General features: G+C 43.8%; 4 protein-coding genes across 4 annotated transcripts in view; 3 read left to right on the top strand and 1 right to left on the bottom strand.

The window, feature by feature from the left end:
• Window positions 1-383: 383 nt before the first annotated feature.
• sebox (SEBOX homeobox) lies at window positions 384-2,172 on the top strand. Its single transcript, XM_070829954.1, has 3 exons — window positions 384-486; window positions 1,020-1,231; window positions 1,465-2,172. The coding sequence occupies exons 1-3, from the start codon at window positions 384-386 to the stop codon at window positions 2,170-2,172; spliced, it is 1,023 nt and encodes a 340-aa protein (XP_070686055.1).
• Window positions 2,173-5,238: 3,066 nt separating this feature from the next.
• Window positions 5,239-7,942, bottom strand: tmem199 (transmembrane protein 199). The gene is made up of 6 exons (XM_070829662.1): window positions 7,563-7,942; window positions 7,399-7,472; window positions 6,466-6,555; window positions 6,313-6,355; window positions 6,075-6,187; window positions 5,239-5,650 (listed from the first exon to the last, which is right to left on the bottom strand). Exons 1-6 carry the CDS (start codon window positions 7,750-7,752, stop codon window positions 5,555-5,557), a joined length of 606 nt encoding a protein of 201 aa, XP_070685763.1. The 5' UTR covers window positions 7,753-7,942; the 3' UTR covers window positions 5,239-5,554.
• Window positions 7,943-8,432: 490 nt separating this feature from the next.
• On the top strand, window positions 8,433-20,821 carry poldip2 (polymerase (DNA-directed), delta interacting protein 2). The gene is made up of 11 exons (XM_070829770.1): window positions 8,433-8,634; window positions 15,179-15,254; window positions 15,591-15,688; window positions 15,799-15,898; window positions 16,291-16,366; window positions 17,048-17,155; window positions 17,632-17,768; window positions 18,000-18,026; window positions 18,192-18,317; window positions 18,852-18,931; window positions 19,161-20,821. Exons 1-11 carry the CDS (start codon window positions 8,438-8,440, stop codon window positions 19,273-19,275), a joined length of 1,140 nt encoding a protein of 379 aa, XP_070685871.1. The 5' UTR covers window positions 8,433-8,437; the 3' UTR covers window positions 19,276-20,821.
• Window positions 20,822-22,570: 1,749 nt separating this feature from the next.
• The window catches only part of lrrc75a (leucine rich repeat containing 75A), a 44,772-nt gene continuing 44,160 nt past the window's right edge, over window positions 22,571-23,182 (top strand). Inside the window, exon 1 of the mRNA XM_070829665.1 lies at window positions 22,571-22,819. Within this exon, the coding sequence (XP_070685766.1) occupies window positions 22,571-22,819 (249 nt within the window). The remainder of the gene's footprint in view (window positions 22,820-23,182) is intronic.

Here is a 23,182-nt window from a genome sequence, read left to right on the forward strand (position 1 = left end):
TCTGACAGTTATTAAAAAAGATCTGTGTAAAGGGGACCTTTGTGGTGACTCAGCTGACTCATTACTCTACTTTCAGCACAATTTAAAATCATTTCCAAAGTATTTCACATATTTTCAGCTGGATGTTAGAAGCTCAAATAAATGTATTCATCGTCTAAATAAATAGATTTGTAGAGATGTATTTGTTGCCTGATCTGATACACATCTCTATTGATTGTCAGACTAACAGATGCAGCTCGGCCCCCCCCCCCGGAGGTGAGGTGAAAAACACCTGGATTTGCGGGGCGGTGGGTGCGGGGCTGTCCCGCCTGATGAGGGTATAAGAAGCGGTCACTCCTCCTGCGGCGGTGTGTGTGTGTGTGTGCGTGTGTGTGTGCGGACTTATGGCTCTGTTCATGGACTCAGACTACTTTTTGCTCAAGCAGAACCAGCAGAAAGACACGATGGACTTTAAGGCGTTATTTGGAGAACAGGATCACTGTAAAGGTCAGTTTGATATCATCATCTTTCATTTTTAAAAATGATTTTATAGCTTGTTTCCTGTTAAATATCCGTAAATATGAACGAATGGCTGAAAAACCACGAAACTCTTCTGTGTGGAATTAATTCGTTATTTGTTTTGTTTGTTTTACAAATAACTTGGGCAGATGAGACATGAGAAAAATAGAACAGTCATAGAAATCACAGCAGAAACTGGGCCAACAGGATTATCAAATAAAATAGAATAAAATAAAAAGTTAAAAACACCTAGAAGCCAGTCTCCAACAGACCCTCGTAAAGATCCGTCAGGAAAATGAACCAATGGGGAAATAAAATGAACCCAAATTGCCACAAGATGTTTTTTTTACGGTGTAGTCTTGGTCAGAGTGGCTTTGTGGTTTCATTTTGATGAAATCGAACTAACTCTAAATTTAAATGTTGAATATCCTCTACCTCCTTTAGAATTATTTGATTTTATTTTATTGTGCCCGTGTTTTTATTTCACGTGGACCGTTTCACTTTCTCTCTTTTATGACAAGATTCCCGTGGAGAGAGCGCGCTGTCCTCCCCGGAGCCGGACCCGGAGCGGGCCGCCGGTCTGATGGAGGGCCAGAGGAAGAGGAAGAGGACCATCTTCAGCCGGGCCCAGCTTTCTGAGCTGGAGCAGGCCTTCGCTGTGACCCCCTATCCGGACATCACCCTGAGGGAGAGGCTGGCGGCGCACACACACCTGCCCGAGAGCAAGATACAGGTGAGTCTGTTGCTCAGGACCAAACTCTTCATTAGGTGCCTGTTAAAGAAGATCTGTGGATATTTAGAGCAGATTAAAGGAGCACTGTCTCTGTCCGGCTTTGTTTTGGTTTTCCGACCCGATTCTCTGTTGCTGCTCTCTTTAAAATATATTCGTCCAGCTAATTTTGGTGAATCCACATTTTATTCTCTTACCACCAATGAAAAGTATAAGTAATATGCCATTTTCCACAGGTGTGGTTCCAAAACAGGAGAGCCAGAAGCATCAAAACAGGGAGACTCCCTAAGTCCACCAAGCCTGTCCTGGGAGGTAGAGGGGTTGTAGACCCCTCTCCTGGCCCTGTGGCCTCTCCTTTCCTGGCCTCAGCCACCCTGGCAGACATATTCAGGCCAGAGCAGAACCACTCCTGTGAGGATGTCCCGCAAATGTACTCCGATTGGATCCAAATCTACGGCAACCCCGTACCGTCGCCAGCGGCCTCCTCGTCTCTCCACCAGCAGCCCACACTGGCTTCCTCGAAACCTCCAGAGTCTCGTCTCTGGGAGGAGGAACAGCACCAGCGGCAGCATCTTGGACCAGCGCTCCCCGGTTTCCTTCCTGGTTCTTTTCCTCAGCCTATCACCAGGCAGCCTCACCACTCGGCCTCCTCCCGCTCCTACCAGGCCTTCAGGAACTTCAAACCCCAGACCGTGGCTCCGTCTGGGGCTCATCAGGCCATGTACGGAGGCAGCACCGCGGGAGGTGGGGGTCACGCTTCTGTAGACCAGGTGGTCCCTTCCCACCCTCAGCCAGTGTACTGGGAGGTAACTCAGGGCCAAGGACACCACCACCCGCATCACCACCACCATCACCACCCACAAATGGGACCACAGACCTCCATGGGCTACATTTCAGATCTGATCTACAATGCCGCCATTGTCACCAACTTCCTGGAATTCTGATCCATCTGGATGTGGAGCGAAAGTGGGAAATATTAACACTGGATCACTTCTATAACTGAACAAGGCCTCCTTCCCTTTCCAACCCTCCTGTGACTGAATCTGTCCTGCGGCACCAGACTGTTCCTTAAACCTCTAAATACTACAGAGCTGTTTGCAGGTTTGTCCTCGTCTTGTTTTTAAGCATGTTTCACTCATGTTTTAATCCGTTAGAGATTGATTCATTCCATCCCAGTTCAGTTGACGATATTTCACAGTAGCTGTGTTGTGTTTGAATGTGCAAAAGTGTAAATCCAAATGCTAAATTCTGCCCTTTCCACACAGATCGCTGTCCTCACACACACACACACACACACACACACACACACACTGCACACAGTCACATGATCAGCCCTCAGAACACAGACACCTGATATTAAACATGTTTAACATCAGCGGGACAGCAGCACTGCTACATCATAGCCAGTTACTTCACCACTACTGACTTACACGTTAACCGGAGCGTATGGCCGTGGTGGATAGATAAATGCAATTCCTTTTCTTTTGATTGCCATATAAGTGTTGTACAGTTTGGATTGTCTGTTAGAAGATTAGACCATGAGAGATGTAAATATATAAGGTTTGGTGTCCTGAATAAAAACTAACCTTCTTTTTTTTTTACAGAACAGAAACAGTAAACTTAAGAACAATCATCATTTTGTAGAAATGTAGATTTAGTGTAGTTTAAAATCAGACTTAGGCTATATTTACAGTGACACAACATATCCATCAAATACAATGACAACTTTCAAAAGTCATTCTTTCAAATACTGACTTCTGAGGATTTTTTTCAGATTTTCTTTTTAAAAAAATCTTTCTTTTTGCGAATATTTGTCTAATCTTGAGGAACTGACCACTGTATGGTGCATTGTAATACTGTTTTGGGCAGTGTGCCAATGTCAGAGTCAGAGCATGGACTGGCTGATGTGATTTTGAAATGCTACAGTGGTTCAGTTTCACTGATGAACATGTGCGTACAGTGTTGTGATGCCCTGATAAATGTTCTATGTCATGTATTACCGTGTCACTGGATTTGTGTGCTGTGAGCCAAAGAGGCCAAAATGAAGACACCAGCATTTTGTGAGCCGAAGCAGCTGCAAACCATGTAGTGCAGAGGGATGAAAGACATGCGTGTATCAGCTCAGGACAGTGTGTTTCTACTCTCATTTTGACGTTCTCTAACTAAATAAAGGACTAATCGATGGATTCATACGACTCATAAACTTGTCTTCCCAGCGTTGCCACTGATGGACTTGGCATTGGTTCTTCTCACGGATGTCGGCTGGCTCCTGTTTTCCTGCTGTGAGCTGAACTGTGACATGTTTAATGCTGCGACCCTGCCAGAATTATCTTTCAAAACATCCTGATTAAAATGATTCCTTGTGGTAAGATACCATGACAGGAATAATTATTTTCTATGTCAAAATATATTTTTTTCATATCTCCGTGTACTGTAAGTACCAGGAGGGCTAGATGGACAGAGGGAAGGAAAAAATGAAAAATAAGAACTAAATTAAAGCTAGAGCTCAGGGTCTATCAGCTTACAGGCTCTGTAATTCGGCCTGGATTTAAGTTTTGAAATATTACATGAGAGGTATAATACAGAGGCAAACATGACAGACAGCAGTGCTCACTGTTCGTCCAGTGCTGGACAGAGATCTCTGCATATCATAATCATCTTTAATACCAAATAATCTTTCAATAAACCTTTAATCCGGGTGTCAAATCTCAGATCTTAGGAAGATACTTTTTTTTTGTATTCCAGATGTAGTTACATCTTTTAATCTTTCCACTGATATGACAAGGCCCTATAAGAGGAGGATGAGATAGTTTACAAAAAAACATGAATTCATATCTGGAGGAGGGATCAGAGAGGACAGATCATCTGTGTCGTATGGGAAGTGTTTTGAAGTAAGATACACGCAGTTATTGTCCCGATGATGATAAGCCTTCTATCACAGCTGCTGTACTTCTGGGGTATGATAATAAAGTGTAAGCACAAATCGGAAGACAGCTATTACCACATCTGTCAGGTGGAGACGGATGATAAAATAATTCAGGACCAGTAGAGTAAACAGTATTAGTAACTGCTGCCACAGCTGGTGGCTTATTTGGAAGAGTGAAAACAGGGCAGCTACACGGCAAAATAAAGCAAAATAACTTCACTCAAGGTCAAACTACTGGCTTTTTTCTGGATTTTCAACCTTATCTCATGGTCTCACTTTAGCATGTAGCTAGCATTGGCTAATTAGCACTGAACACCGTGTTCAGCTGAGGCTGATGGGAATGTCATTAATATAACAGGTGTTTGGTCACCAACACATTTAAGTTTTGACCTGGTGATAAAATGGTGCTGGATCACTAAAGTGATTACAACTCATCCTCTGAGGACCATGAATTTCATGGCGATCCATCAGATCTTTGATTCTGGGCAGACGTTCAGACGTGCTCTGGGTGACATGTTTCTTTATTACCATGAACACAGACGCTGTGGTTTATTTGGACTCACTCCGACACGCAGGCCTACTGCTCCACATACTCAACACTACACCAAATGTGTATCAATCCACAGCTAAAATGGTCCACGACAAATGCATTTTACTTCTGTCTAAGCAACCTGTTCAGCTGAAATGAAAGTGTTTGAGCGGCACAGACAGGGTAGGAAGTGTTTTACAAGAACAAAAAACGAATTACACCACCTTTTTATATTAATAATGCCTACATTTATGGGCCACAATCCCAGTAGTATTTCCATAAGCATGTGAAAAATGCAAGTGAGGAAAAGATATATAGGGGAAGGTAACACAAACTGGAGGATCACAAACTTCATGAATTAGCTATGTAGCTAGTTAGCGCTGATGATTTACTGAACACAAAAATAAGATCAGACCTGAGCATAATGGAAGAAATCATAGGTAAGTGAACATTTATTTTCATAGGACTGTGCCACGTAGAAAGAGAGGGAGAAATAAACTTTTGGAAAATATGAAATACAAAAGAACTAAATAAATAAGAAATTCTATCCTTCCTTCTACATAAAAAAAAACAACTTGAATGTCATTAAAGATAAAGCAATAGTATCTGACGATCAAAGAAGAGATATTCTGTAAAGTTCCAGCTGTCTTAGTGCCACTAGTGCCATCAGTGAGCACATTCTCTGTAACTTAATATAGAGATTCAACCAATTTTCCTGTCAAATAGAAAAGCAAAAAGTCCACAAAGTTTACAAGGCAAAGACACCTGCTGTGGGTCAGTGGGCTTGGTGGGCTTGGTGGGCTTGCCAAAGCTTTGCTCTGCAGTTTGCTGCTTGGCCCTCCAAAGATGACTGGTTGTCTTCTCATAGTTGCTACGGTTCCCCGAGTTCTCCCTCTATGGTCCGGACCAGCACATACAGCTCGGCCAGCCCGACTACAGATGCAGCGATCACAGCTGATATCACTCGCTGGAAGACAAGTGTCAGAAACGAAAAGTTAGGTGACCTTTAGTGAGACACAAGCGACTTAAAGAGGAAACATCAGAGACACCTTTCAGTGTAAACCAGTGAGCTACACAAACGCCTCTCTAAAGCACTTTTAAAGCACTTTCAGTTTGCATTTTCAAGTTTTCTCCAACACTTTACTTTACTACATCAATCAGATGTTCTCTCTGACTTATCTTATATTCGTGTCTAAAAAGCAAACTCTTTAGTCAGATAGTGAGTTCAGTCTCAGCTTCATGCATTTTATTCAAAATTCTAACATGTTTAAGGATTTCCAGCAGCTGTATGAACCCTGTCGCTGCAGGGCTGAACTGAACTGCATCTATCTCGGTGTGCCTGAAGTGACAGAACTACATTTTACTACATGTAAAATCAAATGCTCTCTCACCGCTGCGGTGTCAGTAAACAGATACTGACTTCCCATATATGAACAGGCAAAAGTGGCAACCACCGTGACCAGGAAGTTGAATACAGTCACCACCACAGCTTTGACCGATCGAACTGGAGAAAGAGGGGAAAACCAGTTCAGAATGAGTTTCAGTACATATATAATCCAGCCCCTGTTTGCCAGCATTGTGAGAAAATATCAAACGTTTAAATTGTAATAAAATATTGAAAAGCATCACCTTGCAGGCCAAAGTCTGCCAATGTTCCACTGCGGTTGATTTCCTGAAGAAAAAGAAGAAGAAATATTGCTCATTTGACATCATATCTCATAACATGAAGCCACACTGGGCCCGTGATGCACCATAGACTATATAAAGAGGATCACAGTGTACCTGAGTGTTGACATTACGTGTGATTCTGTTGTATTCCTCGTTAGCCAGTTTGGCCTTGATCCTCTCAAGACGAGCAACAAGCTCGGGGTTCTAGGGTGAAAAGGGAAAAGTCACATTCTAATTTCAGTTATTTTCAGCAGAGGTCTCTTCATTGGTTACTGATGATAGTGGTTTTACGAGGCCCTTTTGACCTCCTTTGCGCTGAAATTATAGAGGGATACAGGGATACGGTACAGAAAATGGGCTCGATCACAAATTCCAAGACTCTGGGAAGTTTTTAATGACCTAAAATCTTAAAGGATAACTTCAGTATTTTGAAACCTGGGTCATATTTGTATATATTTTAGCTGCTAAATGACGATAGTAGATCGTCTCAACCAGCAGCCACAAAACACACTGCGATGGCTAGAACTGCATCAGACCAAAGTGTGCATTTAGCCACTGACAGGCTCAGACTATTATTCTAAGTGTCTGGCAACTTTATGGGAGTGACCCCTCCAGAGACAGACCTGGAAGATGTTGTGTATATCACCCTTTTGAAAGCCTCCAGACTGCACTGACAAAAACCTTTTACCTTGCACAACATGGGAGTTGTTGGTCTACTACTGCCTACATTTGGTAGTTAGTTTGTGTTACTATGTTATTGTGTTTTAAAGGGTTAGTTTGGATAGAAATCAATATCTGTCTTACTCACAATAACACAAAAAAACTAGCTGCTCAAGGCTGCGGTAAACCAGCAACTCCCGGTTGGTTAGGTAAAACTGCTGGTTTTGTCAATGAAGTTTGGGCTTTGAAGAGAACAATATGTCATGTAGACACCAAAGTAGGGCCCAGGTTTAAAAATACCTAAGTTAAGTTATGTTATTCAAAGTAGGGAGGCAGTCTGTCTCTTATGACAAAATATGATGTGACACAATAAACAGCTTCACTCACCCTGGGGGGCTTCACGACCTCAGGGAGGTGCAGAGAGCTGTCCTCCAACAGCTCATGCAGGTAGAAAGGATGCCCTGTAGCCATAAGAAAGTGTTTCACCATGTATTAACATCACATATTACTGGCATAACGTTTATCAGGAACTGATAATATAACGACGTCACCTTTGTCCTGTAGGTATTTCTTGAGTTTCCTCGCCGTGCTGAAAGAAAGGGTCGTCGGTTCTGTTTTTTCAAGGATCTCCACCAGTTCTTCTCTGAGTTGTTGGGGCAGAGACGAGTCAGTGTCAGTCTTTTCTAATAACTCCGTCACCTTATTCCTGAATTTATCCCCGACGACGAAAGCCGAAGCCATGATTTTAATCCAACTGGCTGTGACTGGGAGGTCCAGCTAGGTGAGATAAATGTGCCCCCTGGTCGAGCTTGTTCTCAGTGAAGAGGCCAGAGTAGATGAGCTATCGTGAAAGACAGCCAAAACCACCCTCAACGATTTTCTTTTTTGATAAACTTTGCATTTGGCGTTTGACAGCTAGGGGTATATCCGTACAGCAAAGTGAGCCGCCATATTGTGTGCCATGTGACACGATGACGTACACACTCAGGTGACCACTTGCGTGAAAATGTATTTTACTCTGCGCGTTTTTGAAAATTGTCAGATTTCGTTCACAACCTAAACTGTTGATAGTAACGAGAAATGAACAATAATAATAATATTATTTTTATATGAATATCAACTCAAATGTTGCTCGCTGCAGCACACGTGAGGTTCGTTGGTGCCTTCAAGGTCTCCTCGTAAGAGTCTCTGTATATTTAATTAAAAAAACTTTACTACAGAAAAACCTCACAATATACCACAATTAACTATTAGAATAATAGCTCTGATAGAGAAAACACCCCATCTACTGAGCGAGATTAAAAAATAAAGGAGTGCAAGAAAATCTTTTCCTAAGTATATAGTTTTTATAAATACGACTCTTCGGCCGTTCATGAAAGCAACATCAGTACCCTGCTGTAAATGTGCGTGTGTGTGTGAGCGTGCCATGGCTGGAAAGATGGCGGCCTGTGCAATACGCAGAGGGTTGTTGAGCAGCGTCAGTAAATACAACAAGAAACACACACACAGAATACTGAGTATCGTGGACAGCAGCAGCGGTTTTGAGGTGTACAGACCGCGGTTACAATGCCGAGCTTGCGGCCTGGCCGGCGGCGTCCAGCAGAGGAGGTTCATGTCGTCACGGTAAGCGACGCAGCCAGTGTCCTGCTATGTCAGTGCTAATATGCTAAAGACTTGAGCTAAGTACGACCTCTTCAAGATGGCACCATAAAGACACTGGCCACGTTGCTGTCGAGTTGACAGACAATTGGCGCTGGTGTCTGCATTATGAGCATGATGTCCAAAGACGAGCTGACATTAAGCAGCAGAAAACGAGAAAAGGACAGTCGTCCTCTGCTCGTCTACTAGCTAGCAAGTTGACTAGCCAGCATGGGTTGAGCAACACCTGACTTAGCCTGATCTGTTTGCCTCGGACCTGCTGAGGCATAAAGCACACAGTCAGACAAACACCAGTTAGGAAAGATTCTTAATGATCTGCCATGTTTAAGAAGAAAAAAACCAGTAGCATGATTATAATTCAAGATTGATTATAATGTAAAATGAATGCACCAGTCTAACTTAGTGGAATACTGTGTGTCTGAAACTGTGTGTCTGAAACGCTCTACGCTAATATTTTTATTGATGTAATATATCTTTCAGTGGCAGCAGTAAATAGTCAGTAAGCTAGGTTAGGACCACTGGTGGACTGTAACAAAGAACATTTATTCAAGTACACGTACTTTGAGTATTTCCAATTTATGCAACTTAATACAGTACCAGTCAAGAAGGACACACCTTCTCATTCAATGGGTTTTCTTAATGGTTCATTACATTGTAGATTAATATTGCCGACATCAAAACTATGTAGGTATTAATAATTAATGTGTTTGAGACCATCATATGTGTTGTTCACGGGTAGAGTTGGTTCACAGCTCTATACATCCCTATTAGGCTGCTGTTCTAATCCATATTGTGACGAGAACTCTCAACTGAGTAAAGAGAAACAGTCCATTACTGTAAGGAATGAAGGTCAGTCAATCTGTATCCTCAAGGGCAGTCACAGAAACCATTAAACACTATGATGAAACTGGCTCTTATGAAGACCCCCCAGGAAAGGAAGACCAAGAGTTACCTCTGCTGCAGAAGATCAGTTCATTAGTTACCAGCCTCAGAAACCACCAATGAACACCTCAGATTAGAGCCCACAGAAATGCTTCACAGAGTTCAAGTAAGCAGACACATCTCAGCACCAAGTGTTCAGAGGAGACTGTGTGATCAGGCCTTCAGGGCTGAACTGTTACAAAGAAGCCAGTACTGAGGAAGAACAACAGGAAGAAGAGAGTTGCTTTGGCCAAGAATCACAAGGATCGGACAGTAGACCAGTGGAAATCGGGACGCAGAAAAGGTAGAAATGGTTTCTACATGTGTGGTGATGGTGTGGGGGTGCTTTGCTGGTGACACTGTCAGTGATTCAAAATCCAAGGCACATTTAACCAGCATGGCTACCACAGTACTGCAGCGACATGCCATCCCATCTGGATGGCTTTTAGTGGGACCATCATTTGTTTCAGGACAATGGACAATGACCCCCCAATGAAGGAAAAGCTGAAGAATCTAAAATCTAAAACTTATTCTGATTTAACACTTTTTTGTTCACTATATAAACCCATATGCCTTCTGTCATAGTTTTGATGTCTTCAATATTAATATATAATGATCTTCCCCTTAGCTTAAGAGATGGACCTGAATACTTCTTCCACCCCACACTTGGAGCGTAATTGCACTGTGTTACCCTGTGTGTTAGTGTGTGTGTGTTGGTGTGTGTGTGTTGGTGTGTGTGAGTGATAGTCTAGCAGCTGTTTTGTGAAAGCGAGTCACTCTGGTGTGTGTGAGAGAAGTACCCGTGCTCTACATTACATTAAAAATGTAATAAAAATACCTAGTAGAGAGAATGTTTCTTAGGGAGCATCTCGAAAAATGCCAATGTCTAGCTGTTCTCGTAAGTTTTGTAGGATGCTGTTGTATCTACAATTAGCACAGATTCCAATACTCACCCACACATGATTTTGACTCAGACTGCTGTGTAAATGAAATCCACCCCACACACCATGACCAAGCTGTTTCTTTTGCTTTACTCAGCCAGGAAATGTGATTAGAGCTTACAGACTTAGTGCTATCCTTAGAAACATGGGGACAGCCATGTTGACTCTGCTCATTACCCACAATCCTTTAGTAATTTAGCCTGGACACAAGCTCTAAAAAGAAGGTCTAGATTTTAGAGACTTTCTCTGCTGTGTGGGTGTTGGTGGTGCAGAAATGTTTGTTAGCTACGCTCTTGTCTGCTTGGCGTTCACACCAGCAGCACAAAGTTGTGATGGATCAAAGGCCAATGAAGGGGACAGACGGTGCTGTCAGAAGTCAGGTTGGATCCTGACTGAAAGAGAGCAACCGAGTGTACTTGAAGAATACATCCTCTAAGAGAGAAACTTAAGGTGGGTGGACGAGTGCCCCTCAGAAGTTGGAAAACAGAAGTGACTCAGCAGCAGCAGCTTGTGTTTCTCACTTTAGTTTATATAACCCTCCCATTGTGTAATCATGTCTCCAGTCTTATTGCTGTTGTTGCCAACCTTTCACCGATATAATGACAGTTCATTGGCACCATGACCTGCCTTCACTCTTCTAAAAAAAAGTAGTTCCAGTACTTATTGGCAGGACAAGCTGCTGTTATGCCCGTAACTGCTGGCCACGGCTGGTTCCAGGGTTTGCTTTGTGTTGGCTATATTTAGATCTGATTATCTCTGGCCATACTGTGTATTTCTGACATTGGCATTTCTCAGATTATTGCAGAGGTAAAAGTCCATGTTCACAATGTGTTGAAGAGCTGCTAAGGCCATGTGCTGTGATATGTAGAATTTACAGTGAAAACATTAGTACATAACTGATGCACATAATTGATACAGTGTTAAGGATCGACAAACTTTCAGTAGGAAATAATTTACATCTAATGCAGTCTCTCCTGTATTGGGGCGGCTGTGGCTCAGAGGTAGAGTGGGTCGTCCCTCAATCGGTCGGCTCCTATAAGTCACCATGTCGAAGTGCCCTTGGGCACTGACCCAAAACAAGCTATTTGAAAAATATGAACAGTATCTCAGTGGATCACAAGGTTTAGATTAATGGCCTGAAACTCAGAGAACATGAACATATCACTGCATGGCATAGATGACTCAGTTAAGTTGGGTTCTATCCACCAGACTGTCAGTTCTCAAACTTTCTCCAACCAAGCCAATCATCCAGGACTTGGATGAAACTCAAACCCAAAGACAGTGCTGGCTGAACTGCGTTGCCTGTTTTGGATCCTGTGGGGGAGGGAAGCAATCAAGAGGCCTCACAGCCACCTACATGCAGTGCCAGGCATGGCACACCAATCCCTCTGTGCCCAAGATGCCAGACTTGCCACTTGGCTCCTCAGATCTCTGCATATTTTGCCAGATAAAGTGTAGCAGTGGTGTTTCTGCTGGCAGAAGGTGTATCTGTAGTGTGCCTTTGGTGCCCCCGCTCACTGCAACAGGTTACTGACAGAAATGAGGATGCCTAGCAGGAATGGACATAAGGGCAGTGCAGGAGGACAATCAAACTGGACACGGCAATTAAAGACTATCCTGTCTTTGCCATTGTGCCTTACCATATGGTGGGGTATATACCAGGATTCTGGGGTCCACACAAGGTGCTTGAGGTTCAGGAAGAACTGGAATACCTCGAAAATCAGACATTTTTTAACTTGGTCCATGGAAGAAGTCCTTGAATAAAACTGAGAGGAGAACAGTTACAGTGTGGGAAAGTTTTGATAGCAGTTGTTTTGAAGAGCAGTCTTGACATTTTGAGGCATTACTCGTACTTTAGCTGCAGAGAGCAGGTTAATGTTGTAATATGAGCTTACTGAGTGTGTGAGCTCAATGAGGGAATGGCGTTGTGCCTGCCGTCAGGGTAGACAGAGGTGTGCACAGCTGGGTGAGCAGTATAAACTGTGAATGTGGCTATAATTGTATTTGAGCCACATTTTGTGACTTATGTTGAAAAAATAATTAATGCAGTCGATTGAGCGAAGATCAGTTCCTGTTTTATGGATGTAATTTTCCTAGAAATATAACAAAAAGAATAAGATAAGAGTACATAATGTTACCCAAGTTGAAGTCGACTTACAAGTCAGAAGAGAACAGGGGTGAGGATCACAACCAGCTCTGAGCTGGAACACGGTCTGGCTGAGCTGATGTTGGGTCTTTGTTATGGTCACTGGTGTGCTGGCTGGGCCTGGGCTTCTTGGCCTGGGTTGGTCCTCCATCTCAACTCAAAGGACCACATCTTTCTAACACTGAGCACAGTTTTAAATGGAAGGTTCACTAATAGGTGGCTTTGGGCCAGGGCTTATAATTAGTATAAAAACATGACAAATAATATTTCCCTGAGCCAATAGTACATGCAGGCGTTGGTAAATTAGTTGTGCTGAGTAAACTGTTGCTGATACTGGACATGTGAGACTCATTTTTATGTATATCGCCATGCAATCTCATTTTTTGTTGCAATAATTCTACAGCATTTGCTTTAGTAAGGAGGAGCAGATTTGTTGCATCCAACAACCCATTTTCTCTGTAAGTTACATCAGCACTGTCTTTATCCATTGCTATAGAAAAGACCCGCAGCAGCACCTCAGGAGAGAACACAGTGTTACTTGACATCCTGTGAATAGCATTAGCTATAATACTGCATTCAAGAAATACTGGAAGCTCTTGTTTAAGATGGCATACAATAATGCAGAAATAGACCTAATCTCTGATCGCAGTTATCAGCCAACATTGATTATAACATCCTCAGAGAATACTGCACGGTGTCTGTGCTGTTCTTTACTTTGTACTGTAAACTTTTAGAATCTTATATTTATCACATCTGTAAAATAATGAAATATACATGCCTCAATGAAGGTCTGTATGTTTCAAGAAGTTTTTATCCAGACTTCTCAGTAAAAGCCCTGCGGTACCATGTTTTTACAATGCCAATCTACAGTTTCACCTAAAATTATTCAACCTCCATTGCAAATTAGGTGCATTGGCAAAATGTATAAACTTCTAGCTGTGTTCAATGAACAACTGAAATAACAACACTTGACATAGCTCAAGCCAGCTAATATTACAGGTGCTTTCTACAAATTCAACACAATATGCCACTTTCAAAGACAACTGCAGAAGAAGTTGTCAACGGCTGCCACCAGACTTCTGAGGAGGCAGGAGGCCAAGAACCCTCAAGTGACTGCAAAAGAGCTGCAGCAAGACTTGGTGGCATCAGGTTTCAGTTTCAGTTCCTACAGTAAGGGGCATACTAAATGCTGAGGGCCTCCATACCTGAACTCCAGTACATGCACTGTAAGTACTAAAAATGCTTATCAGGAAGGGGTTGAATGGTTTTCAGACTGCAGTAGTCATTAAAACTGGCATATTGTGTTGAATTTTGAGAAACTGTAATATTAGTTGTTGAGCTATTTCAATTGTTCTTGTTTGAGTTGTTCATTGAACACAGATGGAAGTTTATACATTTTGCCAATGCACCTAATTTACAATGGAGGTTGAAACATTTTAGGTGCAACTGTATGATTTGGGGCACTTCTGTGCAGCTTCTCAAATGTAAGGATTTGTTGGATTTCTTTGTCTATTTTCTTGAAGACTGAATCTCCTGTGGGTTTGGATTGTTGCTCCAGACAAAACAGGCTATTGTTTTATCTGTACTGTTTTCTGACAAAATAATGAATGGGCTCCATAACAGGCAGATGCATAGATAAGAGAATTGTGACAATTATAAATGATTGATTTTAATTGTTATTATTACATGCTTGTTAACATGTCTAAATGTCATTTCTCTCACATTAGCTGTATAGCTCAAAGGAGAACACAGGACAAGTGGTTTCCACAGCAGATTCATATTCGTAGCAGACAAAAAATGCAATTTAATTTCAGTTGGACTGTATATATACTTGTCATAAAATCAGGTTACCTTGTGATTATTCTTGCATTATATCCATGATAAGAAAATAACCTGAAAGCAACCTCCTGTGTAATATTAAATCCCCCTGCCCATATATCCACCTCGTTAATCCCTGCTCTTCATCTATGTGGTGAAGATTAGCTTTGCAGGGAGCAGGGAAGTATGCGTGTTATTTATTTGAAGTGACCAGCTGTTGTCAGTGGTAATATGTACTTTCTGTGTGTGTGTGTGTGTGTGTGTCGTTGCGAGGACATAGAGATTAAGTTGAACAGTATTCCTCTTTGTTGACATCTGACAAGTCGAGGTGTTTTATTCAATCTTGTCAAAGTTGTGATTGAGATTAGGACTGCAGCGAGGCAGCAGGATTTTCCCTCCTGTAGGGCAGAATGTAAATCGTCTCTATAGGAAGGAAAATCCACACGCCGCCTCTGTTCACAGCTGTGGGATTTCCTGTTGAGGCTCCTCAGGGACTTATGGGCTGTGTTGGTCCATGTTGTTTTGATCTCAGTCCCCTTGTTGTGAATACAGACCTTTTTATGTTGATGATCATATGTTATTCTTCTGATGGCTAAAGTAGGTTACACACACACACACACACACACACACACACACAGAGTGTGCAGTGTGTAATGGTGTTGCCTGATTTTGGCAGGAACAGGCCTGAAGGGAAGATTTTGGAGACGGTGGGAGTGTTTGAGGCTGTGAAGCAGCACGGCAAATATGAAACGGGACAGGTATGACTCGCACTCACTTTCAGTCACCCCACACACACACACACACACACACACACACACACACACACACACACCTCCAGCTCACTAGGATCCCTCTCCCTCATTAGAGAACCATTTTGGTCAATCTTAGACTTATTTATGAATAAAATGTACTGTCCTATGCGTGTACTCTGATCTGTTTTTTAGGTTTGATGAATCAGTAACTTTGTATTGTTATGATAGCACATTTGCGTGATCCTGTCAAGTGACTGTAATCCTATCTAGTTTATGCTTTTATTAAACCTCATCCATAATCTCACAATAGCTCATTACTCCTTGTTGTTGTGCTCTCCTCAGCTGTTTCTCCACAGTGTGTTTGGCTACAGAGGCATCGTCTTGTTTCCCTGGCATGCCCGACTCTACGACAGAGACATCACACCTCCCATGTCTGACAGGTAAACCTCCATCCCTGGCTGCAGACTGCACCAAACAGCCCCTTGTTGGCTTGGTTTGTGGGTGTACCTGTGTAACTGAGATTTTTGTCCATCTTGCCCTCTTTCTTCAGCAAACCTGAACCCCCAGGAGCCCACGGCTCTAAGGAGGTGAAGGGCAAGACCCACACCTACTATCAAGTCCTGATTGACACAAGGGACTGCCCTCACATAGTACGTCAGAATGTTTTTTTCTTCAGGACCACACACTCCTACCCGACATTTCACACACATCATGATCGCTTGCCAACCAATAAAATTAAATGAATAATGGGCACTTTATTAACACATACTGGCGCAGATGAAGTCCTAACATTCCTCTCACATTCAAACAGACCTGTTGGACAGATATTTGATAAGAGCATGTAACTGGTCTTTAGGTTCATTCCTACTGCCATTAGAGAAGTTGTAATAGACCTCAGTATTGAGCAGACACCCAGTGTAAGTACATTCAGATTGAGTGGAAATGTTACAGGACAGCAAAGCCCTCCACTGTGGTAGAATCTAGCTGTGGTTCAGTCATGTCCTTGTCATCAGGTGTGTGACTGTTGCTTTGTGTTTGACAGTCTCAGAGGTCCCAAACGGAGGCAGTGACTTTTCTGGCCAACCATGATGACAGCAGAGCCCTGTACGCCATCCCAGGTATGTACCCATATAGATACTACTCACAACCACAGACTGCATATAAAGATGGCCGACTCATCTCCACCGCAGTCTTTTGGAGCCAGAGTCTGCGCAGTCGAGATTGGGGGCGGGGCTGTGGTATTGTGGTCCCACCCATACACCTGTCCGAACCAATCGTGGGTTAGAGTTGGCTGTCAATCATGATGTCACACCCCCATGTTGTGGCTGCTCAGGAAAACGACCACTTGAACATACGCCAGCGTAATAAGAACTACGTAAAATGAGTTCCTTGCAGAAAAAAATGCATTTGTCGTGAACTTGGATTTTTTTAGTTTTGCCTGCTAACATGGAATGGATGTGGGTTCATGGTCTTTACTGCAGCCAACCACCAGGGGCAATCCAGATGTTGTGGCTTCACTTTAGGGGAGCTATCATGTCATCCATCTTTACACACAGTCTATTGTCTGAAGGCACAGACTTGACTGATACATCACTGACATGTTGGCCACACAATACCACAGGGGGGCCCTGTATATCTCATTTCTACAACCAAACTCTGAAGATATTTCCTACTGAGGATATGGTTTACCTCTGCACCCAGTTAACCATTTTTAAAGTTTGATCCCATTTAGCGGTCTAGCTCGGTATAATCGTTGTGTCCCGTGCCCATGTGACTGTGTGTCTTTGTCTTTCCTACAGGTCTGGACTATGTGAGCCATGAAGACATCCTGCCCTATAACTCTGCAGAGCAGGCCCCCATTCAGCACGAGCTGTTTGAACGCTTCCTCATGTACAACCCTGCCAAATGTAAGCACTTCTCTACACTCTGCACTTCAGCTTTCAACATCACTCTTCATCACCTTCTACACTGCCCAGAGAGACACTCTCGTGACTGTCTGTATAAACAGCCACATTTCTACTGTAATTCTCATAACAAACATATTTTTACTTCACTGATGTTATATAGTCATAACAACCCAAGTCAAATATTAGTTCTAAGTTGTAAATAACACAACTTATAACCTTCTTCTCAAAGATGGCATCATGCAGATCTTCCATGCAGTTTATGTACTTTTAGGTGTTTAGAACTGATTAATAGCTGTGGTGGTCAGTTGTGGTGCTGGACGTTTTTATGACCCAATAGAACAAGCCACCATATTCATAAAAGAATGATTATGATATACAGCAAGTCATATGGAGTTTCACCCCTGGTTCAGATCTGACCAGGGCACCACTGACATTGTAGCTGGTACAGTGTTTTGTGTTTTGTTCCTCCCCTGTAGCTCCTCCATTCACAGCCAGAGACACCCTGAAGGCGTGGCAGGAGAAGAACCACCCCTGGCTGGAGCTCTCAGATGTCCACAGGGAGACCACCGAGAACATTCGAGTTACTGTCATCCCCTTCTACATGGGCATGAGGGTGAGTGAGCACTGCATCTTGACACGCAGGAATCAGTATTATGCCTCTGAAAGATGAAGTTCCTGCTGGATCGCCTTAAAGCACAGTCTGAAGCCTGTCTAAATGGCATCGGTGTCATTTTGGGTCTGCCAATCAAAACCATGGCCTGCAGCCTTCTTGTAGCCTTTTTTTCTGTTTTGATTAGTTGTGCAGTCTACTCAGACACTAATGGAAATGATTTCTTGTTCTCAGGAGGCCCAGAACTCCCATGTCTACTGGGTGAGTAGCAGATTTGTTTTATCTGTGGGGAACATCATGTGGAGCTAGTCACAGTGGGAAATTAACACCAGCTGCAAGTCTGGCACTGGTATATTTCATGTTGACTGTCGCCTGTTCAGGCAGACTCGGTGTATGAACACATTTGTGCGGTTTGTTTTCCTGCAGTGGCGATACTGTATCCGTCTGGAGAACATGGGCAGTGAGGTGGTTCAGCTGAGAGAGAGGCACTGGAGGATCTTCAGCCTGTCAGGAACCCTGGAGACGGTCCGGGGCCGTGGGGTTGTGGGCAGGGTTAGTACAACCCACATATACACACATCCAGTACCAAGACCACGACCATGTGGACACTATGTTACTTTATCTTTTTAACCTGGGCTCTCTTAACTTTTTTAACATGTTTTAAATATCACTAATTTAGCGGAACACTCACACAGTACTGTATCATACCATATAGTCTCAGCAGTTAGTATGAAAAATATCAGGACATGATAGAATACATGTAATCAGATGTCACTGCAAATAAACTTCAAAAGAGAAGAATCTAATAGTTCATTTTTCATTTTCTTTAGTGTTGTTTCACCGTTACTTAGTCACCTTTCCAGTGTGAACTCACGACAACCTCAAAACCAGCTTAGAATCAGGAGGTTGTCTGGATGTGGGACCCGATAGTGGTTTTTATCTGCTGCTTTGTAGACAGAACCGGTGTAGCTCTACAGCACAAATGCAAAGATGACATCGACAACAGTAAAGTGAACTCTGACTAACTGTTGTCTTGCACTTTGTGTAACCTTTTCACATTGTACTTGTGTTGGTGTGCCATCACAGGAGCCAGTGTTGTCTAAGGAGCAGCCGGCCTTTCAATACAGCAGCCATGTGTCCCTTCAAGCCCCCAGTGGTCACATGTGGTGAGTTTACTCATTCTTACACCAGTTTACTGTTGCACACATCCCATGTCTGCTGTTTAGTGCATCTGTTTAGTGCATCTTCTAAAGGCCTAACAACTTTTTGGCTTATTAGATTTGCTGGTTGTCATTTTTAGACCCCCCCCCCGTGCACAATATTCTTCTTGTTTGTTTTGATCAATCACCAATTTACTGCTTGCAGTGCTGAGCTCATTCTGTTATTTGTGTTCAGGGGAACATTTCGCATCGAAAGGACTGATGGCTCCCACTTCGACGTTCGCATTCCTCCTTTCTCCCTGGAGAGCAACAAAGACGACAAAGCTCCGCCTGCTGGCTACACATTCTAACCATAAGTAGTCACCTCCCAGTGAGGCCCCCGACACGCTGTCAGTCCTGGTCCCATCTGGGTTGTCTAGAATTGTTCCCTCCCCGTAACATTGCCTCAGCCTTCAGCATAAGACTAGCGTGAGTCAGGTTATGCAAAGGGAAAATTTTGCATTCTCTGTATCATCCAACTGCAGGCCCACCTTTCCCTTTTCCTGTCAGAGTGCACCCAACAGCAGGATGTCGCTGATTAAATCATATATGATAGGAAAATGATCCGCAGTCCTTCGCTGCATGTTGTGTTTGAAGAGGCTTTCAGTCTAGTGGAAGAGTGCTGGGAGGTAAGGAGGGGAGTTAATGTTGCCAGGCAGAGCTGGACATGATGTGCATCCAATAACTGAAATATTGACCTGGTTGTTTTTATAGTTGGTGTATATCCTGCTGAGCTTTGTGCTCATGAAAGAAGCAACAGCCCCAGCTGAGCGTCATACTGGGGCCTCAGCTGGATACTTATGTCATCAAGTAAGCCATCCTTCATGTTCTCCTTCCTTAATGATGTCCTGCTTTGCATTTCTGAAAACATGACACATGACTTTTATCCTGGACTATTTTCCTGTCGTGTTTTTTAATTATAATACAACCCTGTCACCGCTTAGTTATGTCAGACCTTAGTGGGCCACTTAAGAGGGGGAAATGGGACTGAAATATACATTCAGTGTAAGTGTTCATGTTAAACTGTTTCACAGCGCTGCAGCACAGTGGATGGATCTGAGTTCTGTTTGACACTGAGCAACAGAAAAAGACTCTTAATGTCAAAATCATCAAAGTAAGAAATACATGGAAAGGTTTTTAGATTTGTGTCATTATTTACTAGCGGCACCTTTGACAGCATTCATAGCCTAGTTATAGTCAGACACAAAAACCAGCATCGTAGCCACCAGATACAGACCTATTTAACCCTAAAATCACTAGCCACACCTTGGCTACACACCGATCTCTATTCAGATGTCAATTTGACTCCTGAGAACGGGCAGCTGCTCCAGTTAGGATTCAGATATGACACTGTAATGACTTTTTGAGTAGACCTGGTTTGAAAGTCCTATTCTCTTGAACAGTTATTCAGAACCTGATTACATGCACTGTGTGATGTTGTGAAAGACTGAACAATAAAAGTGATGGGGAGGTCAGTTCTTTTTAGGAGCAGTGAACTGTGTGTGTTGACAGCCAAAAGATTGTCTTTGCTGGAAAGGAGAGTCAGGTTTCAGTTGTGGGTCAGTAACAAATGCAGCACACCATTAAGGAATCATACCAAGCTGTTGTGTAAAATGTGTCCCTAGTTCCCTGCTGTCTTCATCCTGTACACACATGCTGGATGTCTTTGGTTGAGGCTGACTGTTTGACTTTGCAAGCTCTGTGACAGGGAAATCTGTGAGCCTAACATTTCTCTGGTAAAGTGAGAAAAGAAACTAACAGCTTTGTTTTGATAAGTGATTTGATGGTTGGAATACTACTGTAAATAGAGATGTAATAAAGGCAAAACAAATAAATCTACCTTTTGAAAAATACAAACCTCTTGTGTAAGTTCTCCATTTTATGTATGTGGAAACATGTCTGCATGTTGGTTATTTTGTTTTCCTTTGAAAGCATCAGAAGACGGCACATCTGGTTCCTCTTCACATACTCAGATACTACCACTACTACTTGAAGGGATGATATTCATTCTACATATTTTGACAAATGGGATCCCAGTGACTGAAGCTCAGTGTAATTACTGCTTGATGGCTTCCTAAGAGCCACCACCAGAGGTCAGTGCAGGCATCTCCTTGGCCAGCCCAGCTCCACCTGTGTACCATGTGATCACATCTACTGCACTGAATGCTGATTAACTTATTGCCATGTTATCTCCTGTGTAAGATGGACTCCATATTCATGTGTCAGTATAACTGGACACTACGCTCAACTGCAGTGTCCCACTACATCTGATGGCTAGGTGAAACTGCATTATGAAAGATGAAAATATACTTCCGCCACAATGTGCCAGGAACACAGACTATAAAACAAGCTACAATAATAAAATGTGTAATAAGATGTGCCAGGAAGCAACACTAATCAACTAGCTCTATTTGTAAGAGTTTTTTGTAAATAAATACATTTCACAATCAGCCGATTTTGCCAGAAGACCATACATGATGCTGAGAGGTATCCTGGACCATCTTGATCACGTGTGTGTGTGGAAAGGAGCAGGGCAACATTTAAATGATGCGTTTATTAAATGGACATCGGTGCGTAGTGCCAAGGAGCAGAGAGACTGGGAACTTGGCAGTGCACGCTGCTCGTGCTCTTCCTGCACCCCCCCACCCTCTCTATCTCTCTCTCTCTCTCTCTCTCTCTCTCCCTCCATCACACTGAGAACTGAGGACTTGTGCTCACGTGCACTCGCTGCGCGCCCCCACACAGTTGAACAGAGGGTGCGATACATAATTCAGTCCCAGCCAGGGAACACCCCAGTCTGCCCCTCCTGCCAGCCGGAGCTGCAGCCCGTGCACCCAGACGCCCATGCGGCTGCTTCCAGCTCCAGGATGGAGAATCAACCTTGGAGAAGGACGAACGCGGTGTTTGCTGCAGCTTGTGCATGACTTCCAGCGGCGGAGGAAGGACAGAGCGGAGCGGGGAACGGACAGATGGACAGACACTGCTGATCTTCTAGAGACGTAAACATTGCCATGCCCTGCCTTATGCACCACCTCCTCCGATCCGCTTCCTCCTCCTCCTCCTCCTCCTCCTCCTCCGGTCCAGGACCGAGCGCTCTGTTTTAGAGGATTACCGAAGAGGAAGATGACGCTGAACGTGTTGGAGACGTGCTGAAGTTGTGTTCGGGATAGGAGGAGGCTGCTGCTGCTGCTGCTGCTGCTGCGGGCCACGGGCTGCTGTCCTGCATCCTCACTTCGCTCCCTCCGTGTTTTGCGGCCATGCTGCAGGCACCATCCTCCGACCTGTTCCCGACCTGAGCTTCACTCTGTGGGATTAGTTTCCAAAAGCATAAAACTAGTAGCTCCACTTGTTAATGAATAGGAGTGTTATCCTGGGCTCCTGGAACAGTGGCTCCTCTGTGTGCAGCTGACTGATGATGGACTTCTTCAACAGTTTTTGAATGTGTTGCTCTCAGTGCTTCTCCTGTCAGGCTTGTAGAAAGATGTGATCAGCTGCAGACATTTGAATGAGCCAACTATCTCTGACATTAGTCAAACCAGCCTTTGCATGACTGCTTGGTGGAACTAGTCTTCTTCTTGTAGTCACAGTTCCCCTTGACGCAGCGCTATGGGTGCCAAGCAGACTAAAGGCCAGGAGCCTGGGGGAGCCAGCCCTCAGCACAGCTGGAAGCGGACGCCCACCAAAGAGCGGGGTGACATCTTGGCTTCCCTCATGCTGAAGTCGGGGGACCGGCTGAGCCGTGGTGGGACTCCGCCGCCCTACCAGCGGCGCATTGGCATGATCCAGGAGATGATGCTGATGGCCAAGCAGGGCAAGCAGGACGAGGCCACAGAGATGCTGAAGACCCTCCGACAGGTAGCTGCTCTGTGTGTGTGGGTGTCAATGTTTTCTTTTCACCCTAAACATGTTGCTTCCTCCCCAGTGGATGTCATTACTGATGCTGATACAGAAGCCTGCAGGCTCAGACGGACTGACTGACTGTTGACACACTGACTGGACAGATTCAGATATTAACTGCCTACATTACTGATGAAGGCCTCTCTGGCTGTACGGCTGAACAGGAGCCCCCCCCACCTGCTGTGTTCAGCCTGGCCCTGCTGCACTCACACAATGTGGAGACTGCTACGATTTATCGCCGTCTTTCAAGACGTTTGCAGCGCTCGGCTGCTGTTGTTGTTGTTGCTACAGAGAGAAGGAGAAGCCTCAGCAGCAGACTGA

Source organism: Pempheris klunzingeri, chromosome 4 (genome assembly GCF_042242105.1).
Source record: "Pempheris klunzingeri isolate RE-2024b chromosome 4, fPemKlu1.hap1, whole genome shotgun sequence".
Taxonomy (NCBI): Eukaryota; Metazoa; Chordata; class Actinopteri; order Acropomatiformes; family Pempheridae; genus Pempheris; species Pempheris klunzingeri.

Coding starts and splice junctions, on each gene's coding strand:
- tmem199 (XM_070829662.1), bottom strand. CDS start 7,752: ATGGCTTCGGCTTTCGTCGTCGGGGATAAATTCAGGAATAAGGTGACG. Junction 7,473..7,562: donor GAAATACCTACAGGACAAAG/GTGACGTCGTTA, acceptor TTATGGCTACAG/GGCATCCTTTCTACCTGCAT. Junction 6,556..7,398: donor AGGTCGTGAAGCCCCCCAGG/GTGAGTGAAGCT, acceptor TTTTCACCCTAG/AACCCCGAGCTTGTTGCTCG.
- sebox (XM_070829954.1), top strand. CDS start 384: ATGGCTCTGTTCATGGACTCAGACTACTTTTTGCTCAAGCAGAACCAG. Junction 487..1,019: donor AGAACAGGATCACTGTAAAG/GTCAGTTTGATA, acceptor TTTTATGACAAG/ATTCCCGTGGAGAGAGCGCG. Junction 1,232..1,464: donor TGCCCGAGAGCAAGATACAG/GTGAGTCTGTTG, acceptor CATTTTCCACAG/GTGTGGTTCCAAAACAGGAG.
- poldip2 (XM_070829770.1), top strand. CDS start 8,438: ATGGCTGGAAAGATGGCGGCCTGTGCAATACGCAGAGGGTTGTTGAGC. Junction 15,255..15,590: donor GCAAATATGAAACGGGACAG/GTATGACTCGCA, acceptor TGCTCTCCTCAG/CTGTTTCTCCACAGTGTGTT. Junction 15,899..16,290: donor CAAGGGACTGCCCTCACATA/GTACGTCAGAAT, acceptor TGTGTTTGACAG/TCTCAGAGGTCCCAAACGGA.